Below are 23,413 nucleotides of genomic sequence, written 5' to 3' on the forward strand. Positions count from 1 at the left end.
ATGTATCTACTGTTGGGAGACGGCTGTCTCTGATGGAGTTGGGTGAGGGGGCAGGTTCGGAGAGTCAGCACAGTTGGCCTGCGTGATGTACGATGTATTCCTGTAGGCAGATCCAGTGAGGATGTGGGGAAGTTGAAGTTCATATCAGGGTGAGATCAGTACGAGTGTTGAATGGCTTTAGCTTCCACAGTTTCCTGCTGTGTTCATTCCCTTGCTACATCAGTTGGTTTCACATGAAAGCACAGAAGCTAGTCCCACAGCGCAGTGGGTGGCTTAAAAGGTGAGCAGACACGTCATGCCAACCTACTCACTGACGTCACATTTTGAGCTAAAGATGTTTTGAGTTGCTGACCAACAGAACTCATTTGCATTGTGTGCAATACTTTTTTATTCACGCCCCCACCCCACCCTCTTAAATTTTCGTCTCTTGCAGACCCAAGGAGGAAGATGCTTCTCAGAGAAAAGAGAAGAAAGAACGAGACAGGGATCGCCAGAGAGATGCACGGGGAAGGGGCAGAGGCAGACCCGAGACCATTCAATCCCACTCCATCTTTGAGCAGGGCCCTGCTGAAATGATGAAGAAAAGAGGTGAGACACGAGGGTGGGAATCCTTGCCCATCGAATTGGATCGCCACCGTGCAGACGGAGGCCATTCAGCCCATTGAATCTACACCAATCACAGTGCCACCCAATTCAAGATGCACTGCAGGAACTCTCCAAGGTTCCTTCCACAGCACCTTTCAAACCTGCAACTTCTACCATCTCAAAGCACAAGGGCAGCAGACGTCTAAGAACTCCGCCATCTGGAAGTTCGCCCTGCAAGTCTCTCATCAGCCTGACTTGGAGATATACTGGCCGTCCCTTCACTGTTGTTGGGCCAAAATCCAGGCCCTATTCCCATAACACCGCATATTTAAACCTGCTAATCCCCCTGACACGAAGGGGTAAACTACTTAACCTGCACATCTTTGGACACATGGTGTCCTAAACTCTCATGTCTTTCCTGCTTCTGTTCATAACAATATGCAGTATGGAAGCATAGGCAGGGCCATTTGGCCTATCCACCTGAGGCTGGCTGTTACATAGGATCATACAGTGCTGAAGAGGCCCTTCATGCCTCCACCAACATGCGAGAAACAGCTAACCTCCCAACTAATCCCCTTTACCAGCACTTGGCCCATAGCCTTGAATGTTACGGCACACCTATTGCTCAGCCGAGTACGACTAAAAGGATGTGAGGCAGCCCGCCTCCACCACCCCCTCAGGCAGTGTATTCCCGACTGTCAGAGAACAATCCAGTTAATCCTGCTTCCCTTTTGCGTATCACTACAGCTTTGTCTCCTTTCAAGTATGTTCTCCAATGGGACCACATCCTAAAAAACTTACCCACTCATTTGATCTAAAGAATCATCCTCAATTTGTGCCTTCTAACTGTCCCCTCAGTCATTGGAAACAGCTTCCCTTTATTTACTCAATCTAAACCCTTCATGCTTCTGTAGTTTTGCTTTTATTCATTCAGTGTGTCGCTGGCTGGCCAGCATTTATCGCCCATCCCTAGTTGCCCTTGAGAAGGTGGTGGTGAGCTGCCTTTTTGAACCACTGCAGCCTGGGTACTGTAGGTTGATCCACAATGCTGTTAGAGAGGGGGAGTTCCAGGATTTAGACCCAGTGACTGCGAAGGAATGGCCGATATATTTCCATGTCAGGATGGTGAGTGGCTCGAAGGGGTACTTGCGGGTGGTGATGTTCCCCGTGTATCTGCTGCCCTTGGCCTTCTAGATGGTAGAGTTCGTGGCTTTGGAAGGTGCTGTGTTAGGATGAGTTGCTGCAGTGCGTCTTGTCGATGGTACACACTGCTGCTACTGAGCGTCGGTGGTAGAGAATGTTAGAATGTTTGTGGATGTGGTGCCGGTCAAGCGGGCTACTTTGTCCTGGATGGTGTCAAGCTTCTTGAGTGTTGTTGGAACTGCACTCATCCAGGCAAGTGGGAAGTATTCTATCACACTTCTGACTTGTGCCTTGTAAATGGTGGACAGGCTTTGGGGGAGTCAGGAGGTGTCACTCTCCACAGGATTCCCAGCCTCTGACCTGCTCTTGTAGCCACAATAATTATATGGTTGGCTCCAGTTCATTTTCTGGTCAATGGTGACTGCCAGGATATTGATAGCAGGAGATGAGTGATGATAATTCACCATAGAAGCTTGTGTGTGTACACTGCAAGGCAGTACAGAGACCAGCTATTAATTGTTGGCTACTATTTACATCTTATTTTTCTTGGGACTCTGCTAGATGTGGCATTATGGCCACATATCTGACCTTTACATGAGATCCAAAGGGATTGGCATCAAATTGAACAATGTAACAATGAAAATGGCATTAGTTATGCTGTGGATTGTGGCACTGGAATGGGACGTGGTAGATTTGGGTGTTGGGCACCTCTGAAAATGATTTGGACTTGGAGACAGAGATGTGATTTAATTTTATTTTCACCTGTTGTTTAAGTTGTTTCTTTCTTGTTGGACCTGGATGTCTTTGCTGTCAAAACACCATGCTGGCTTTGCACGTCTCTTGCGCTGAGAGAGGCTGGAGCAGAATGTGGCCATTTATTTCTCCTCCATTCTTAGACGCTGCAGCTCTAATTCTGCTCCTCCCTGGCAGCAGGAATGAATTGTAACAGAGCGAGGAGGAACAGCCTCTCTCACTTGATGGTGCTGAGCATTCACCTGTCAGCCCTTTTACCTTATTTTTTAATTCATTTGTGGGGGTAGGTGAACATTACTGGCAGGACTAGCATTTATTGCCCATCCCTATCTGCCCTCCATTTCAGAGGGCATTTGTGGGTCAGCCACATTGCTGTGGCGCTGGAGTCACATGTAGCCAGTCTGGGTAAGGATGGCAGATTTCCTTTCCAAAGCACATTAGTGAACCGGCTGGGTTTTTCCGACAATCCACAATGGCATCATGGCCATCATTCGACCTTTAATTCCATCTGCCTTGGCGTGATTTGAATCCAGGTTCCCAGATCTTGTTCTAGCTCTCTGGACGACTGATCCGGTGACAATACCCCTATGCCACCATCTCACCAACCTCCTCCACAACGTTGAGGTGTGATTTTTGCCCTTGTAATGTCCTAATTTCTTCATGTGTATCTTAAATCAACATTCGTGACTGTTGCAGTAAAAGCAAAATCCTGCGGGTGCGGGAATCGGAAACAAAAACCGAAAAATGCTGGAAAATCTCAGCAGGTCTGACAGCATCTGTGAAGAGAGAGCAGATGACCCTTTGTCAGAGCTCTACTGAGATTTTCCGGCATTTTGTTGTCTTTGATTTGTGACTGTTACCTGGGTCTTTAAAGACAGTTGCCAAAGGAGCCATTCAGGTGACGTTTTAAATCATCGATCGGGCTTCCAAAAGTGGTTTGGACTTGACTTCATGGAGCACTCCCTCTGCACTGTGGAGAGGGGGCAAGTGCCCACTATCCTGTACCGTACTGGTGTGGGACACCACGAAGGGAAGGTGGGGGGTGGTGGTTGGACATTCCAGAGGAGCGTCATCCAGGATTTTGTATTTCTCCCACCTTGCCTTTGGGTGGCGTTTAGGGAAGTATGGAAGCAGTTAATTGAGAGCAGTCGTGGCCACCGATAGTAAGGGAATGCTAAAGGGAACTTAGTGCCACTGTCACTGCCCCCTTCTTCCAATAAACTGCACGTTCTGAGGGCATTTTAAATTATTACAATGTCTTGAGCATGTTGACTTGTTATCGATTATCCAGCAGCTGTTACTGATATTCACAATGTGGGTGGCATCTTTTTATGTATTATATGTTGACTGGATTTGATTCATTATTGCCACATGTACTGGGGTACGGTGAAAAGTATTGTTTGATTTATTATTGTCACATGTACTGGGATACAGTGAAAAGTATTGTTTCTTGCTATACAGAAAAAGCATACGGTTCATAGATTACATAGGGGAGAAGGAAAGGAGAGGGTGCAGAATATAGTGTTACAGTCATAGCTAGGGTGCAGAGAAAGATCAACTTAATATCACGTAGGTCCATTCAAAAGTCAGATGGCAGCAGGGAAGAAGCTGTTCTTGAGTCGGTTGGTACACGACCTCAGACTTTTGTATCCTTCTTCCACCTTCTCCCATTGGGAAAGAATATGTCCGGGGTGCATGGGGTCCTTGTATTTTAATTATATGGTGTTATATTATTATTTAATTATATTATGCCTATATTTTAATATATTTTTACAGCTGGTTGGGATTCCTCCATGGACATGAAGGACTTTGGAACATCTCCGATTATTAACATAAAGAAGGAGAAGCGTGAGTCGGAGGAGGAAACCAAACAGATTCTCCGGATGCTGGACCGTGACGATGTAAGCAGTGGCTAAGGGATGCTTTGCAATGATCGAGATGGGGAGGGAGGCGTGCTTAGATACTGAGGTGGACATGTGTGTTTGTTTGGTGGGGGGGCAGTGCGTTGTTGGGATGGAAGGTTCATTTGAAGGAAAAATATGAAGTGTGAGTGCACCTCATTGGTAGTGGCAGTGGGGTTGGAGGAGCTCCATGATTGGTTCCCAAACTGTACTGAATTAACTAATCTCTTCCTCAGCAGTTGACCTTTCACCCTTGCAATCAGGAAGGCAATAGTGAGCTCAGAAATAAGAGTTTTGTGTGTTTATAGAACATAGAACACTACAGCACAAACAGACCCTTCGGCCCACAAGTTGCGCCAATCACATCTATACCTACCAAGCCATAGAACTATCTGTAACTCCCAATCCATTAGATCCCATATACTCATCCAGAAGTCTTTTAAAAGACCCCAGCGAGTTTGCCTCTACCACCACCGACGGCAGCCGATTCCACTCAGTCACCACCCTCTGAGTGAAAAACTTACCACTAACATCTCCTCTGTACTTGCTTCCCAGTACCTTAAACCTGTGTCCTCTCATAGCGACCATTTCAGCCCTGGGAAATAGCCTCCGAGAATCCACCCTATCTATTCCTCTCAACATTTTATAAAGCTTATAAACTTTATCTCATGATTCTCTCTCTCTCTCTCTCTCTCTCTCTCTCTGTCTCTCTCTCTGTTCCCCCGCCCTCCCTCCCTCCCCCTCCCTCCCCTCCCTCCCTCCCTCCCTCTCCCCCTCCCTCTCCATTGCTTCCCCTTCACAGGCATGGGTGTTTGGATGCCAGTGGAAAGTTGACCTCTTGTGCCCCATTGGTGCAATATCTTGTTGACGTTCACTGTTGAGTCCCTTGCTTAGACAAGACACTGCAAGCAGGCCAGAGAACAACATTTGGCACAGTGGTTAGCATTGCTGCCGCACAGCGCCGGTGTTGGGGCAGCATGTGGCACAGTGGTTCGCACTGCGACCTCACAACATCAGGGTCCTGAGTTCATTCAGGCCTCGGGTCACTGGCTGTGTGGAGCCTGCATGTTCTCCCCATGCCTGCGTGGGTTTTCTCCTGGTGCTCCAGTTTCCTCCCACAGTCCAAAGATATGCGGGTTAGGCCATGATAAATTGACTCGCGTGTCAGAGATTTGGCAGGGTAAATAAATATGTTGGGTTGCTGGAATGGGGGTTGGGTGGGATTGTGGTCAGTGCAGACTCGATGGGCCGAATGGCTGCCTTCTGTACTGTAGGGATTCTGTGATAGCAGAGGGAGCTTGTGTGTTTCAAAAGGAGTTATCATAGAAACCCTACAGTGCAGAAGGAGGCCATTTGGCCCATTGACTCTGCACCAACCACAATACCACCCATAACCCCACATATTGATCCTAGCTAATCCCCTGACAAGAAGTGGCAGTTCAACATGGCCAGTCTACCTATTCTGCACATCTTTGGATTGTGGGAGGAAACTGGAGCACCAGGAGGAAACCCACGCAGACATGGGGAGAATGTGCAAACTCCACACAGACAGTGACCCAAGTCGGAAATTGAAGCTGGGTCCCTAGTACTGTGAGGCAGCTGTGCCACCATGCCACCCTAGAGAAGTTCCAGGGCTTGGTGCCGGGACACTTTACTTCAATAATTTGGATTCAGGAACTCTGTACAAACCCAGTTGGGTATAATATGAAACTTATAAACTGAATTCCCTTTCTGCCCGAGCCATTCAGAGTTCATTTACGTGTTTTTCACTTCTTCTGCCTAAATGAAACATTGTGTGCCTGTCACACTGAATGTTTTTCTTTGTGTCCTTGTGCAGTTTATTGACGATCCTGGTCTGAAAAATGATGCCCGGAACATGCCTGTCCAGCTGCCCCTGGCACAGTCAGGCTGGCTCTTCAAGGAGGAAGTAGAGGATGAGGAGATGAAACCTGCAGTGTTGGAAAAGGAGGAGAAGATGGAGGTGGATCTCTCCTCTGTGAAAGGTGAGTGTGACCACACAGCCTGCTGCTGGTGCAGGGTGAATGTCTGAAGATATTTCAAGGCAACAACTGAATGATTTGATTTGATTTATTATTGTCACATGTATGGGGATACAGTGAAAAGTATTGTTTGATTTATTATTGTCACATGTACTGGGATACAGTGAAAAGTATTGTTTCTTGCGCACTCTGCAGACAAAATATTCTATTCATAAAGTACATAGAAGAAAAGGAAAGAGAGGGTGCAGAATGTCCTGTTACAGTTATAGCGAGGGTGGAGAGAAAGATGAACTCAGTATTTGATTTGATTGACTGTTGTCGCATGTATTCATATATCGTGAAAAGTATTGTTTTTTCCGTGCTGTACAAAGCGTACTGTTCATCAAAAAGGATGGAGAGTGCAGAATGTAGTGTTACAGTCATAACTAGGGTGTAGAGAAAGATCAACTTAATATATGGTAGGTCCGTTCAAAAGTCTGGTGGTAGTGGGGAAGAAGCTATTTTTGAGTCGTTTGATAGGTGACCTCAAACTTTTGTATCTTTCTTCTGATGGAAGAAGGTGGAAGAGAGAATGTCTGGGGTGCAAGGGGTCCTTAATTATGCTGGCTGCTTTTCCGAGGCAACAGGAAGTGTAGACAGTCAGTGGGTGGGAAGCTGGTTTGCATGATGGATTGGGCTCATGCACGATTTTTTGTACTTTCCTGCAGTCAAGGGCAGAGCAGGAGCCCAGCCCAAGCTGTGATGCAACCAGAAAGAATGCTTTCTATGGTGCATCTGTAAAAATTGGTGAGCGTCGTAGCGGACATGCCAAATTTCCTTAGTCTTCTGAGAAAATAAAGATGTTGTGGGCTTTCTTAACTATAGTGTTGACATGGAGGGACCAGGACAGGTTGTTGGTGATCTGGGCATCTAAAAACATGAAGCTCTCGACCGTTTCTACTTTGTCCCCATTGATATAGATAGGGGCATGTTCTCCACTATGCTTCCTGAAGTCATTAACAATCTCATTTGTTTTGTTGACATTGAGGGAGAGATTATTGTCGTCGTGCCAGTTCACCAGATTCGCCATCTCTTTCCCGTACTCTTGTCTCGTTATTGTTTGAGGTCCGACCCACTACAGCAGTGTCATCAGCAACGTGGGCTAGTTTTTTAGACACTAAATAAAGCGTGCATTGGTTTGGAAAATCAATCTCATTGTTAATCTGGGAGCATGCTGTGTTAAATGGGAGCTGTCATTCTTGTCAAGAATATGAGGTGTTGGTTATATCAGTTAGGTGATAATAGTGGGGGTGGAAGAGTCATTCAGAATTCAGTCATTCAGAGATGTTAAATAGCTTTATGATCAAAATGAGTGAGCCTGAAGTGTTGGGACATTTGGTGGAGACAGGCTCAATTGTGATGCCAATCTCCCACATGTAAAAGGAAAGACTAGCACAGTGTTGAAATGTGTCACAGAATCATAGAATGGTTACAGCTTATAGGATCACAGAATATTACAGTGCAGAAGAAGCCCTTCGACCCATCGAGTCTGCACCAACTCACGAGAGGCCCTAACCTGCCCACCTAATCCCACTTGCCAGCACTTGGCCCGTGGCCTTTTGTGCTATGGTGTGCCAAATACTCATCCAGGTATTTTTTTAAAGGATGTGAGGCATCCCATCACCACCACCCTCCCAGGCAGTACATTCCAGACCATCACACCCCCCCCCACTAAACCTCCCACCCCTCACTTTTACCTTGTGTCTGCTCGTAACTGACCCTTCAACTAAGGGGAACAGCTGTTCTCTGTCCATGCCCTCATAATTTGTACACCTCAATCAGTTCACCCCTCAGTCTTCTCTGCTCCAACAAAAACAATCTAAGCTTATTCAACCTCTGTTCATAACTTAAATGTTCCATCCCAGGCAGCATTCTGGTAAATCTCCTCTGCACCCCCTCCAATGCGATCACATCCTTCCTATAATGTAGGGACTAGAACGCCACACAGTGTTCCAGCTGTGGCCTCACCAAATTTCCATACAACTCCATCATGACCTCTCTGCTTTTGCAATCTGTACTCGGATTGATAAATGTGAGTGTGCCATAAGGGGGCTATTTGGCCCATTGCGTCTGTGCTGGCTCTCTGAAGCACTTTACCTACTTACAACATGTAATAGAATCCTTACAGTTCAGAGGGAGGCTATTTGGCCCATGGAACCTGCACCAACCAGTTTGAGGTCAATGAACCTCAGCCTTGGGTCATGGTCTCAAGCCCCACACTGGCTGATGAGTTTTTATTGAATATTTTGTTTAAGGAAGTAATACTTAAATAACACAGCAATAAACTTTTGGACTAGCTAATTTGGGTACTGTTCTTTGGCAGAAATGTACGCGATGTAGCTGGCGCATTCATTAAAAAATCAACTGGATTTGGAAGCTAGGGAAGCAGTTATTGTTGCTGGGACTGGCACTGCTTTCTCATTGGTATCTTCTGCTCTTACTCGGTCACGGTTTTGCTGCCCTGGTCTTCATTTTGAAGCACAGTCTTTCGGAGTGGAGAATGCACCAGATGCAAGACTAACTCCTGTATCAGTGAGATTGCATCTGAGCATGTGCTGGAAGTGCTCCCTCTCGTGTTTCAGCACAAATAACTACAACCACATTGAATCATAGAATCTCTCCAGAAGGAGACCATTCGGCCCATTGAGTTTGCACCATCCACAATCCCACCCAAGCCCTGTTCCCGTAACCCTACATATTTACCCTGCTAATCCCCCCGACACTAGGGTCAATTTAGCACAGCCAATCATAGAGTCATAGATGTATACAGCCTGGAAACAGGCCCTTCAGCCCAACTTGTCCTTTTTTTCAAATGCCTAAGCTGGTCCCAATTGCCTGCATTTGGCCCCTATCTCTCTATACCCAGCTTACCCATGTAACTGTCTAAATGCTTTTTAAAAGACAAAATTGTACCCACCTCTACTACTACCTCTGGCTGCTTGTTCCAGACACTCACCATCCTTTGTGTGAAAAAATTGCCCTTCTGGACACTTTTGTATTTCACCCCTCTCACCTTAAACCTATGCCCTCGAGTTTAAGACTCCCCTACCTTTGGGAAAAGATATTGACTATCTAGTTGATCTATGCCTCTCATTATTTTCTGGGTGTCCTTGTGCACTAGTTGCTGAAGTAAGCATGCAAGTGCAGCAGGCGGTAAAGAAGACAAATGGTATGTTGGCCTTTATTGTGAGAGATCTTGAGTACAGAAACAGGGATGTGTTGTTGCAATTATACAGAGTCTTGCTAAGACCACACCTAGAGTATTGTGTGCAGTTTTGGCCTCCTTTTCTGAGGAAAGGTGTTCTTGGTCTCGAGGGAGTGCAGCAAAGGTTTACCAGGCTGATTCCAGGGATTACAGGCTGATGTATGAGGAGAGATTGACTCAGTTAGGATTGTTTTTGCTGGAGTTCAGATGAATGCAGGGAGCTCATAGCGATTTATAAAATTCTAACAGGACTAGACAGTGTAGATGCAGGGAGGATGTTCCCGATGGTGGGGGAATCCAGAACCAGGGGTCACTGTCTGAGGATTCGGGGTAGGCAATTTAGGAGCGAGCAATTTCTTCACCCATAGAGTGGTGAGCCTGTGGAATTCATTACCTCAGGAAGTAGTTGATGGCAAAACATTGAATGTATTCAAGAGGCGGCTGGATATAGCACTTGAGGTGAACGGGGAGAAAGCAGGATTAAGCTATTGAGTTGGATGATCAGCCATGATTATAATGAATAGCGGAGCAGGCTCGAAGGGCCAAATGGCCTCATCATGCTCCTGTCTTGTATGTTTCTATTTCTCTCTCTCCTATTTTCTAAATGGGGAGAGAATTCAGAAATCGGAAGTACAAATGGACTTGGGAGTCCCATTTCAGGATTCTCTGAAGGTTAACTTGCAAATTGGTAGTAAGGAAAGCAAATGCAATGTTAGCACTGATTTTGAGAGTCTCACATAACAGACTACTATAGAAAGTTAAAGCACGTGGGATTGCAGATAATGTCTTGAGATGGATAGAAAGCTGGTTAGCAGATAGGAAGCAAAGAGTTGGCATTATTGGGCGTTTTATGATTGGCAGTCAGTGACGAGTGGGATTCCACAGGGATCTGTAGTAGGACCCAACTGTTCTCATTATATACTAATGATTTGGAAGAGGGAGCTGAATGCATTATCTCCAAATTTGCAAATGATACAAAGTTGGGCAGGAGGATGAGCTGTGAGGAGGATGCAGAGATGCTTCAGCGTGATTTGGACAGACTGAGTGTGTGGGCATGTGCATGGCAGATGCAGTATAATGTGGATAAACGTGAGATTATCACATTGTTAGCAATAATAGGAAGACAGATTATTACTTGAATGGGTGTAAATTGAGGGAGGTGGATACTCAGTGAGACCTTGGAGTCCTTGTGCATCAGTTGCTGAAAGTAAGCGCGCAGGTACAGCAGGCAGTAAAGAAGGTACACGGTATGTTGGCCTTCATAGTGAAAAGATAGGGATGTTTCGCTGCAATTGTATAGGGTCTTGGTGAGGCCACACCTGTGTGCAGTTTTGGTGTCCTTATCTGAGGAGGGATGTCCTTGTGCAGCCAAGGTTTACCAGGCTGATTCCTGGGATGGCAGGTCTTCCTATGAGGAGAGACTAAATCAGCTGGGATTATATTCACTGGAGTTTAGAAAGTGAAGGGGATCTCATAGAAACTTATAAAATTCTAACAGGATTAGACAGGGTAGATTCAGAAAGAATGTTCCTGATGGTGGGGGAGTCCAGAACTAGGAGTCATAGTTAGAGAGTAAGGGCGATGTCTTTTAGAACTGAGGTGAGGTGAACTTTCTTCACCCACAATGTGTGGAATTTGCTACCACAGCAAGTAGTTGAGGCCAAAACATTGTGTGATTTCAAGAAGAAATTAGGTATACTTCTTGGGGCTAAAGGGATCAAGGAATATGGTGGGGCAGGGGGCGCAGGGAGTGGAAAGGGGGGGTGTGTCAGGATATTGAATTTGATGATCAACCATGATCAAAATAAATGGTGGAGCAGGCTCGAAGGGCCAAATGGCCTACTCTTGCCTCTAGTTTCTACAAGAGAATGAGAATACAAGAATAAGGATGTACTGCTGAGGCTTCATAAGGGCCAGGTCAGACCACAGTTGGAATATTGCGAGCAATTTTGGGCCCTGTGTCTATGAAACGATGTGCTGGCCTTGGAGAGGGTCCAGAGGAGAAACACAAGAATGATCGCAGAAATAACAGGCTTGATATATAAAGAGTGTTTGAAGACTCTGGGTCTGCACTCTGACAACATAAGAACATAAGAAATAGGAGCAGGAGTAGGCCATCTAGCCCTTCGAGCCTGCCCCGCTATTCAATAAGATCATGGCTGATCTGTCGCTGCTAGTTCCACTTTCCCGCTTTCTCCCCATAACCCTTAATCCCCTCTCTTATCAAAAACCCATCAACCCACGTCTTAAAAATATTTAGCGAGGCAGCCTCCACCACTTCAACGGGCAGAGAATTCCAGAGATTCACCACCCTTTGAGTGAAGAAGTTCCTCCTCAACTCCGTTCTAAACCGCCCCCCTTTTATGTTGAGGCTGTGCCCCCTAGTCCTACTGTCTTTTTTGAGCGGGAAGAGTCTCTCCACCTCTATCCTATCCATCCCATTCATCATCTTATAAGTCTCAATGAGATCTCCCCTCATTCTTCTAAACTCTAACGAGTACAAGCCCAGTTTATTCAGCCTCTCCTCATAGCTCAACCCCCTCAACTCCGGTATCAGCCTAGTAAACCTCCTCTGCACTCCCTCCAAGGCCAAAATATCTTTGCGCAGGTGCGGCGCCCAAAACTGCACACAGTACTCCAGCTGCGGCCTCACCCATGCCCTATACAGCTGCAGCAAGACCTCCCTACTTTTATATTCAATCCCCCTCGCTATGAAGGCCAGCATCCCATTCGCCTTCCTGACCACCTGCTGCACCTGCAAGCTGGGTTTTTGCGACTCATGCACAAGGACCCCGAGGTCCCTCTGCACCGTCGCCTGCTGCAGTTTTTCACCCCGTAAGTAATAGTCCTTCCTACCATTCTTCCTACCAAAGTGGACCACCTCACACTTGCCAACATTAAATTCCATTTGCCATTTCCTGGCCCATTCGCCCAGCCTATCTAGATCCTTCTGCAGACTCTCCACACCCTCCGCACAATTTGCCGTTCCCCCTATCTTGGTGTCATCAGCAAATTTCGACACCCTACACTCGGTTCCCTCCTCCAGATCATCTGTATAAATGGTAAAAAGCTGAGGCCCCAGCACCGACCCCTGGGGCACTCCGCGAGTCACCATCCGCCAATCCGAATAGCACCCGTTGACCCCCACTCTCTGCCTCCTATTTGACAACCAATCCTCTATCCACGCTAACACCCTACCCCCAACTCCATGTCCCTCGACCTTCTGCAATAACCTCTTGTGAGGTACTTTGTCAAACGCCTTCTGAAAATCCAGAAAGACCACATCCACCGGCTCTCCTCTATCCACCGCCCTAGACACATCCTCATAGAACTCCAGTAAATTTGTCAGACACGACTTCCCTTTAATGAAACTGTGCTGCGTCTGCTCTATCAAGCAATTCCCTTCAAGATGCCTCGCAATTTCCTCCTTAATGACAGATTCTAACATTTTACCAGGATGAGGGCAGATCTCATTGAAAGTTATAGAATTCTGAGAAGCCTGGATAGAGTGGATGTCGGGAAGATGTTTCCATTAGTCGGAGAGACTAGGATCCGAGTCGAGTTCTTAGAGTAAAGAGACAACCCTTTAGAACTGAGATGAGGAGGAATTTCTTCAGCCAGAGGGTTTGGTGAACCTGTGGGATTCATTGCCGCAAAAGGAGGCTGGGGCATTGAGTGTATCCAAGACAGAGATAGATAGGTTCTTGATTGGTAAGGGGGCCAAAAGTTACTGGGAAAAGGCGGGAGAATGAGGTTGAAAAATTGAGGATCCAAGCTGGAGCAGACTTGGTGGGCCAAATGGCCTAATTCTGCGGCTGCATCTAATGGGCTCCATATACCACTGAGACGACTGAAGCAGTGCCTGCACTTTATCCATTGTCTATACATTAATTTCTGTAACGTATAGTTACTGGCATCTGTTGCTCTACTTTCAGTTAAGGATGAACCTGGAGATGAAGGCTTTGCCAAAGAGACTCCGATATCACACAAAGCAAGCGCGGTGAAGAAGGTCCCGACCGTTGCCAAGGACGTCTCGGTATCTGAGCTGCTGCAGGAACTGAGTGTGTGCAAAGATGACGAGCTGCTGTTCCTGCAACTCCCTGACACGCTGCCTGGCCAGGCTCCCACTCGCGATGAGAAGCCAATAAAAGCTGAGATTCAGACTGAGGATGGCCAGACCGTGTTAATGAAGCAGGAGAAGACTCAGGTCCGTATTAGGGAGTCACTCCCGTCAACCTCAGCTCACCACAATTTCCAAAACTAGGCAAATGACCCAGTTACTGAGGTTTGGAAATATACCAATCACAGTCCTGATAAAAGTAACCAGTGTTTAGAATTCACAGGCTGGAATGTAATCAAAAGATTCTGGATGGTTTATATGTCAATTAACATGAGTGAGTTACGTGCTGGTATCTAGTTGAGGGGTTCAAGTCATGTACATATAGAACAACAGATACCCAGAAGTAAATTACAGGCTGGAATCTAATTGAGAGATTTGAGTGATTTAAATGCAGAATAACAGATACCCAGAAGTGAGTTAAAATCTGGAATCAAATCAAGGGGTTTGGGGTGGTTTATATATAGAATTACAGATTCCCGGGAGTGAGTGACAGACTGGAATCTATTCGAGGGGTCCAGGGTGGTTTATATGTAGAATAACAGATACCCGGGAGTGAGTTACGGACTGGAATCTAATCAAGGGGTTCGGGGTTATTTATATGTAGAATAATAGGTACCCAGGGGTGAGTTACAGACTAGAATCTAACCAAAGTGTTCAGGTGGTTTATATACGGAATAACAGATACCCAGAAGTGAGTTACAAACTGGAATCTAATCGAGGGATCCGGGTGGTTTATATTTAGAATAACATACCTGGTGGTGAATTACAGTCTGGAATCTAATTGAGGGGTTTGGAGTGGTTTATATATAGAATAACAGATACCCAGGAGTGAGTTACAGACTGGAATCTAACCGACGGGTTCAGCATGGTTCAAATACAGAATAATAGATACCTGGGAGTGAGTTACAGACTGGAATCTAACCGAAGCGCTGAAGTTGGTTTATATACAGAATAACAGATACCTGGGAGTGAGTTCCAGACTGGAATCTAATCGTGGGGTTCGGGGTGGTTTATATACAGAATAACAGATACCCGGGAGTGAGTTACAGTCTGGAATCTAATCAAGAGGTTTGGGGTGGTTTCTATATAGAATAACAGATACCCAGGAGTGAGTTACAGACTGGAATCTAATCAAGGGCTTTAGGGTGGTTTACATATCGAATAACAGGTACGTGGGAGTGAGTTACAGACGAGTCTCATCAAGGGGTTTAGGGTGGTTCATATGTAGAATAATAGATACCCCGGAGTGAGTTACGGACTGGAATCTAATCGAGGAGTTTGGGGTGGTTTATATACAGAATAACAGGTACCTGGGAGTGAGTTATGGACTGGAATTTAATTGAGGAGTTTGGGATAGTTTACATAAGAATAATAGAAACCTGGGAGTGAGTACAGACTCATTTAGAGAAGGGATGAGAGATACTGGGAATGAATGTAATGAATCATTTTTAAAGCACTTTCATCACTTTATAATTCAAATGAGTTTATTCCCAGTCGCATGATTATCCCTGGAATAGAAATGCAACATGATATCCGATGCTGGTGGAGACTGTTGCTAGCTTGTGTGGGTGACAATGCCTGAACAGTTAATGGGCTGTTCTCTAACGAGCCTGCGTGTATGTGTCTGTCCTGCAGGAACTGAAGCAAGCTGAGAATTCCTGCTCGCTGCTGGATTTAACGGAAGGTCAAATTGGGAAGCTGCTGATTAGGAAGTCAGGGAGAGTCCAGCTTGTCCTGGGGCAAGTCACCCTGGATGTTACGATGGGAACGACCTGTTCGTTTCTCCAGGTACGTTCCACACATTGTTCTCAGTGGGGACGATCCCTGGTTTGTACCTTTACCTCAGCAACATTGCTTTGTTGGAGTTCATTTCCTGAATTCTGGAGTGTCTGGTTGTTGTGGGAACAGGTTTGTTACAAAATTAATAATTCCTGCTGATTAAATATTCAGTAAACATGGCCTGACTTTGCCCCTGTCTCGGCTCATCTGTTGCTGAAACTCTCATTCATGACCTTCATCTTAAACATTGAAGATAGGAGGAGGCCTTTTGAGCTCACCCCACCATCCATTGCGATCATGGTTGGTCATCCAAGTCAATAGCCGAATCCTGCTTTCTCCCCATAACCTTTGATCCCATTCGCTCCAAGTGCTATATCCAGCCGCCTCTTGGATACATTCAATGTTTTGGCATCAACTACTTCCTGTGGTAATGAATTTCACAGGCTCACCACTCTTGGGTGAAGAAATGTCTCCTCATCTCCTCAATGGTCAATCCCAAATCCTCAGACTGTGACCCCTGGTTCTGAACTCCCCCACCAACGGGAACATCCTCCCTGCATCTACCCTGTCTCGTCCTGTGCAAATTTTATAAGTCTCTGTGAGATCCCTCCCTCATTCATCTGAACTCCTAACAATCCTAATCGAGTCAATCCCTCCTCATACATCAGTCCTGCCATCCCTGGAATCAACCTGGTAAATATTTGCTGCATTCCCTCGAGAGCAAGAACATCCTTCCTCAGAAAAGCAGAATAAAACTGCGCACAGTATTCTCGGTGTGGTCTAACCAAGCTCTCGACTTGGCTATTCCCCATTGGAGTCTCAAATTCTATCTGCCTTTGAGTCGGGCAGTCAGGGGTTCAAAGTTTTTGAGCACCTAATCCAGACTGATGCTCCTCTGCAATATTGAGGGAGTGCTGCACAACTGGAGGTGATGTCTTTCTGATGACGCATTAAACCAAGGCCCCTTCTGCCGTCTCAGATGATGTAAAGGATCCCACAGAACATTTCGAAGAAGAACAGTGGTGTTAGCTCCAGTGTCCTGGCCAATACCTATCCCTCCCCATTCACCACCCTGCACAAAAAAAACTAACAGAAGTAAGAATATATTTTTTAAAAAAGGAAAAGATCCTGGAGGCAAGAAGACAACAAGCCAAAATATAAGTGCAAGGCAACAAGGGTTGGACGTGAGCCGAAAGAACAGTGGCAGAGCCCGAAGAAAAGGAGGCATGTCTTCTCTCTGTCCGACCCCAAAAACCTAACATTGAAAACAATGTCTGTTGTTTGTGGGAGCTTGCTCTGCTTAATTGGTTGCCAAGTTTCCTACGTTATAAAATTGACTACATTTGTTACGAACACATGAATTAAGAGTAGGATGCTCCATCCCTCGAACCTGTTCTACCATCGAAAAAGATCCTGGCAGATCTGACTGTAACCTCGACTCCACAATCCTGCCTACCCTTGACAACCCTTACTTATCAAGAATCTATCTAGCTCCGCCTTAAAGATATTCAGAGGCTCTGCTCCCACCACCATTTGAGAAATTTAATTCCCAACTCTCCTCAAGAATTTTTTTCCTGTTTTAAATGGACGACCCCTTATTATTAAACAGTGAAGGAAACCTTATTATTAAGGACCCCTTATTATTAAACAGTGAAGGGAAACCCCCCCACCCCCCCCCCCAAAACATCCTCTCTGAACCCACCTGGCACAGGGGTTAGCACTGCTGCTTCACAGTGCCAGGGACCCAGGTTTGATTCCCGGCTCGGATCACTGTCCGTGTCTGCGTGGGTTTCCTCTGGGTGCTCCAGTTTCCTCCCACAGTCCAGAGATGTGCTGGTTCGGTGCTAAATTCTCCCTCAGTGTAACCCGAACAGGCGCCGGAATGTGACGATTAGGGGATTTTCACAGTAACTTCATTGTAGTGTGAACATAGGCCTATTTGTGACTAATAAATAAACTTTAAAGTTCCCTCGAGATCTTGTATATTTCAATCAAAACTGCCTCTTAACTCCAGCAAATACAAGCCTAGCTTGTCCAGCCTTTCCTCATAAGATACCCCTCCCATTCCAGATCTTAGTCTGGTAAACCTTCTCTGAACTGCTAATATTTGAAGCACTTCCTCAGCTATGAAATGCATTGGGACTTCGTGAAATTGTAAAAGGCACTGTGGCACTGCCACTTTTTTGATTTGTCTTTCTCCTCACTCCTCTCTCCATGACGATAACTCTCTATCTGTGAAATATCCATCCTGACTGATCCACTGATTTGATTCCTGCTGCCTTTTCCCTTTTCAGGAACTGGTTTCTATTGGAATCGGAGAGAACCGGACCGGGGAAATGACTGTTCTGGGACATGTCAAACACAAGTTAGTCTGTTCCCCCGACTTTGAAACACTCCTTGAACAGAGGCAGTAGCCGGCATTTGGGGTGCGTGGGTTTAAAAGGCATCACAGCGCAGGAGAAGCAGAGAAAGAGGCTGGAGACAGGGTGAACTCGACTTGTTCTCTCTGAGCTGGAAAACGCAGGAGGGTGCAGCAGAGTAACAAATGGCCAGTTTGCCAAAGAAACTGAAGTGAAACTCTCTCCTCTTGGCTCTCTTTATGTCACAATGAGGGTTGGTTCTGGTCTGGCTTACCTGATAACTCGCTGATTGCCAGCAAGGTATTGTCTGCCGACGTGTCCACCATATAAAGGATATTAAACCATGCAAATTGCTCTGTATGAAACAGCAGTAATTTCTGAGCTGGTAGGGGAAGGAGAGGGAAGAAGTGCTGAGATTGTACTTGATACCAGACAGCACTCACCAGGTACATTCCTCTAATGTGCGACGTTACTCTTCCCAATGAGTCTTTTATTTTGGGATTGTGTGAATGTGTGTTTTTTTTAGCCAAAGATGTAACTTGTTGTGCATATCCTACCTCAGAAATTGGGAATCCGTCTGTATTTGTGGGACCTTTTCAAAGACGATCTTTATTTTTAATTTACCATGGCACAGCAATATTAACAAAAAAAATCAAAGCTAATCCAATACAGTTGATAGTGGCACTTTACAGACTACCTATAGCTCTCGGCACAGTGGTTAGCACTGCTGCTTCACAGCACCAGGGATCCAGGTTCGATTCCTGGCTTGGGCCACTGTCTGTGTGGAGTTTGCACATTTTCCCTGTGCCTGCATGGGTTTTTTCTCTGGGTGCTCTGGTTTACTCCCAGGGTCCAAAAATGTGTAGGTTAGGTTTATTGGCCTTGCTAAATTCTCCCTCAGTGTAACCGAACAGGCGCTGGAGTGTGGGGATTTCCACACAAGTTCATTGTAGTGTGAAGTCTACTTGTGACTAACAAATCAAGTTTAATTCTCTGTTATATTTAAACACATTCCCCATGGCAGCCTTCAGTACTTAAATCCAGTTTTATACAGTTCAAGGAATGCTGTCCCGACAGGGCACAAGCTCTGTGTACTGCTGGGTGCTTTTTGAAGTTGGGACTTGACATTGTGTTGAAATCCCAGTCCAGTGCTTTCCAGGAAGCAGGAAAATTGAAGCGAACCATAGCGCGAGTCCTTGCATCTTAAGTGAACAGTGCTGATTTGGGAATCTTTGCTCGTGGTGTATTCCACACTTTCCCTCTCTCTTTAACGAGACTTGTGTCGAGTAATGTTCCAGTGCCGGACAGAGCTGACAGCCCGATTTGCAGAGTTAAAGAACTTTACTCTGATTACATAGAGCAGAAGTCTACTTGTCCAACATAAGAGTAAGATTGAAGACTGACGTTGGCTGGGACTTTGCAGGATCTGATGAATGTAGCATTTCACTGGATTCTTGGCGCAATACATGTTAAAATCATACGGAGGGTTTTGGAAAATCCTACTGTGATATTCTCTGTGCTGTGCTATAATATTTGGATTTAATTATTTTTGGATCTTGGATTGGAAATATAGCTTCACTTTTTTTTAGAAAGGATGGGACTTTATTTTAACTTGGTCTTCAGTTATCTGGAGCCACCTTGGAAAACTGTCAAGTCACAACATGCTTCGTTTTATAATCAGTTGAATATATCCAACTATCATTCACCAAAATTTTTAAAGTTTGTTTATTAATGTCACAAGTTGGCTTAACACTGCAGTGAAGTTATTGTGAAAGTCCCCCAGTTGTCACACTCCGGCACCTGTTCGGGTACACTGAGGGAGAATTTAGCACCTAACCAGCATGTCTTTTGGATTATGGGAGGAAACTGGAGCACCCAGAGGAAACCATTGCAGATATGGGGAGAAGGTGCTGACTCCACACAGACAGTGATCCCAAGACGGGTATTGAACCCGGGTTCCTGGTGCTGTGAGGCAGAGTGCTAACCACTGTGCCACCGTGTCACCCTTAAACCTACTGAAATGGGTGAAAATGATCCCTGAACAGAAACGTGTACCTTTCAATGCAGACAGGTGCTGTCTATCTGGGCTAGGGACAGTTGTAACAGACATCAAGAGAGTAGCTGTCACAAAGCAAAAGGTGTGCGCCGTTCAAAAACTCAATAAAGGACTTAAGGTGAGGAGTCATTCTTCTGATTTCAAAAGGAAGCTGATGGTGTTCTGTTTTTGTAAGTTCAATAGGTTTAGAAAGCAGTTGGTCAATAAATGAGAACAATATTTGATGCGGGAGTGATTTTCTCACTATAATACATCGTCCGACAGCTGTTATCCAATCAAATGTACCAGTCTGCAGGACAAGTGAGGTCAAGTTTCTAGAATATTGGAGGCTACCCAAAAGCTTAACTATCCTCTGCCTAATGGATTTATTATCCTGTGAAAACCTATGAACGTCTGTGCCGCCAAGGACTTGCGCTATGATTCGCTTCAATTTTCCTGCTTCCTGGAAAACTCAGGTGGATTGGCAATGTTCATAGATTATCATTTTCCTTCTTAATCTTGGTGAGTAAAATCAATGCTCTTTCCTCATAACCCTTCAAATGACTTAATCTTTGAAAAGTACATTGTGTCTGCTTCCATCGCCCTTTCAGGCAGTGCTCTCAAGGTGGCACAGTGGTCAGCGCTGCTGCCTCACAGCGCCAGGGATCCGGGTTCGATTCCCGGTTCGGGTCACTGGCTGTGCCGAGTCTGCACGTTCTCCCCTGTGTCTGTGTGGGTTTTCTCCGGGTGCTGTGATTTCCTCCCACAGTCCAAAGGTGCCTGGGTTAGGTTAATTGACCATACTGAATTGGCCTTAGTGTCAGGGGATTATCAGGGTAAAATATGTGGGGTTACGGGGATAGGGCCTGGCTGGGATTGTGGTCGGTACAGACTCAATGGGCCTCCTGCACTGCTGGGATTCTATGATAATTTGCTGCAGTAAAAATCTTTCTCCTCACTGCCATTTATCTTAAATCTGTGTCCTCTAGTTTTTTTACCCTCTTGGCAGCGGAAGGTCACTCCTTATTTATCAAAATCCTCTAACTTTGAGCGGAAACCTTTAAATCAGTCTCCTCCACACCCGCCCCAAGGCCTTGACAACTTTCCGAAAGGTTAGTAACCAGAGTCGGATACACTACTTCAGCTGAGGTCTTGACCTGTACTTTATGAAGGCTTAGCATCACTTCCTTGCTTTGATAGCCTACTTGTAAAGCTAAGGATCCTAGATGCTTATGCAGCATTGTTTTTATTTGTTTCTGGGATTTGTTGCCAGTTAAACCAGCATTTGATGCCTGTTGCTCATTGTCCTTGGGATAGAGGTGGTCTTCTTGAACTGCTGCATTCCCATTGTATTGTGGGAACGCTCTCAGTGCTGTTCGGGAGGGAGTTCCAGGATTTTGATCCAGCAACAGTGAAGGGACACCAATATATTTCCAAGTTAGGGTGGTGTGTAACTTGGGGTGGGGGGAGCATCCAGGAAAGGATATGATTAAACTAGAAAGAGTGCAGAAAAGATTCACTCGGATGCTACCAGGACTTGATGGATTGAATTATAAGGAAAGGCTGAACAGACTGGAACTTTTTTCTCTAGAGCGTTGGAGGCTGAAGGGTGACCTTATAGAGGCCTATAAAATAATGAGGGGCATAGACAAGGTAGATCGTCAGTTTCTTTTCCCAAAGTTAGGGGAGTCTAAAACTAGAGGGCAGAGGTTTAAGGTGAGAGGGGAGAGATACAAAAGTGTCCAGAGGGGCAATTTTTTCACACACGGTGGTGAGCATCTGGAACAAGCTGCCAGAGGTGGTGGTAGAGGCAGGTACAATTTTATTTTTTAAGAAACATTTGGATAGTTACATGGGTAAGATAGGTTATAGAGGGATATGGGCCAACTGCGGGCAATTGGGATGAACTTAGAGGTTTTTAAAAAAGGGCGGCATGGACAAGTTGGGCCAAAGGGCCTGTTTCCATGCTGTAAACCTCTATGATTCTATGAGCCAGGTGATGGTGTTCCCAGGTATCTGCTGCCCTTGGTGGAAGAGGTTTGGAAGATACTGTTGGTGGAGCCACGGCGCATTGCTCAACTTGTTCTGTCACCTTCAGAGATTTGTGCATTTACATCTCCAGTCTTCTCCTGCATCTCCTATCTAAACATACCATTGATATTGCCCCTCCTTATCCTTCCTGGGAAAATCCAGAATCAAAGGGGCAGCATGGTGGCACAGTGGTTAGCACTGCTGCCTCACAGCATAAGGGACCCGGATTCGATTCCTGGCTTGGGTCGCTGCCTGTTTGGAGTCTGCACATTCTCCCCGTGTCTGCGTAGGTTTCCTCCGGGAGCTCTGGCTTCTTCCCACAACCCAAAGACGTGCAGGTTAGGGGCATTGGCCATGCAAAATTGCCCCTTGGTGTCCTGGGATGCATAGGTTAGAGGGATTAATGGAGTAAATATGTGGAGTTACAGGGATAAGGCCTGGGTGGGATTGTTGTTGGTGCAGACTTAATGGGCCAAATGGCCTCTTGCACTGCAGGGATTCTATGATTCTCTGAAAGTTTTAAAAGTGCATGAGAATATTGAGAAACAACTTGTTAAGAATTATGCTTGCATGTGCCGGAAACAACATTTATAAATAGTCTCTTGACGAAGGCACACCTATTATAATTAATCATTCAGCAATCTAAACACTTAAGGTGACGAGCAAGCTAATTCACACAAGTGGTTGAATTTTCTTTTATAAAGAGAACTGGGCTGCTGTATCTGGGTGAAATCCATTTATTTATTATTTATACGTGTCACAAGTAGGCTTACACTAACACCACAATGAAGTTACTGTGAAAATCCCCTGGTCACCACACTCCGGCGTCAGTGAGAATTTAGCACCTAACCAGCATGTCTTTTGGAAGAAACCAGAGCGCCTGGATGAAACCCACGTAGACACGGGGAGAATGTGTAGACTCTGCACAGACAGTGACCCAAGCCAGGAATTGAACCCGGGTCCCTGTCGCTGTGAGGCAGCAGTGCTAACCACTGTGCCGCCCCGGCAATAGATAGTTCTGTTAAATTGTGCTGAAGATCAAAGCTCAGCCAGTTGAAATCATGCTGAGTCAGGCTGAGATTTTCTGTACGGCCGATTGTCAGCGTGACTTGCAGCCTTAGTTAACTTACTCCCAGCTCAGCGAAAGCAGCGGGAGAGGGGGGTGGTGAGGATCCCCTGGGGACAGGGGTAACCAGCTCACGTTTGGAAGTGCAGCGTATCCTGAGCCGTGATCTGCTTTTCCTCCAGTCTGTGTGTTTTGATAAGATTGAGCAGTCGTAACTGTATTGTGAAGTTTGATAAAAGCAAATTACTGCGGATGCTGGAATCTGAAACCAAAAGAGAGAATGCTGGAAAATCTCAGCAGGCCTGGCAGTATTTGTCAGGAGAGAAAAGAGCTGATGTTTTGGGTCCAGATGACCCTTTGTCAAAGCACATTCTCCTCTTTGACAAAAGGTTATCT

At 45.8% G+C, this 23,413-nt stretch overlaps 1 protein-coding gene across 1 annotated transcript in view; it reads left to right on the plus strand.

The window, feature by feature from the left end:
- Positions 1-18,239, plus strand: part of polr3d (polymerase (RNA) III (DNA directed) polypeptide D) — a 33,059-nt gene extending 14,820 nt beyond the window's left edge. The window contains exons 4-9 of the mRNA XM_080216998.1: positions 434-588; positions 4,258-4,382; positions 6,220-6,385; positions 13,562-13,833; positions 15,382-15,534; positions 17,820-18,239. Coding sequence (XP_080073124.1) covers positions 434-588; positions 4,258-4,382; positions 6,220-6,385; positions 13,562-13,833; positions 15,382-15,534; positions 17,820-17,939 — 991 coding nt within the window. The 3' untranslated portion in view covers positions 17,940-18,239. The remainder of the gene's footprint in view (positions 1-433; positions 589-4,257; positions 4,383-6,219; positions 6,386-13,561; positions 13,834-15,381; positions 15,535-17,819) is intronic.
- The last annotated feature ends 5,174 nt before the right edge of the window (positions 18,240-23,413 follow it).

The sequence above is a fragment of the Carcharhinus amblyrhynchos genome, chromosome 34 (genome assembly GCF_965287045.1).
Source record: "Carcharhinus amblyrhynchos chromosome 34, sCarAmb.v2.hapA, whole genome shotgun sequence".
In the NCBI taxonomy this organism is placed as follows: Eukaryota; Metazoa; Chordata; class Chondrichthyes; order Carcharhiniformes; family Carcharhinidae; genus Carcharhinus; species Carcharhinus amblyrhynchos.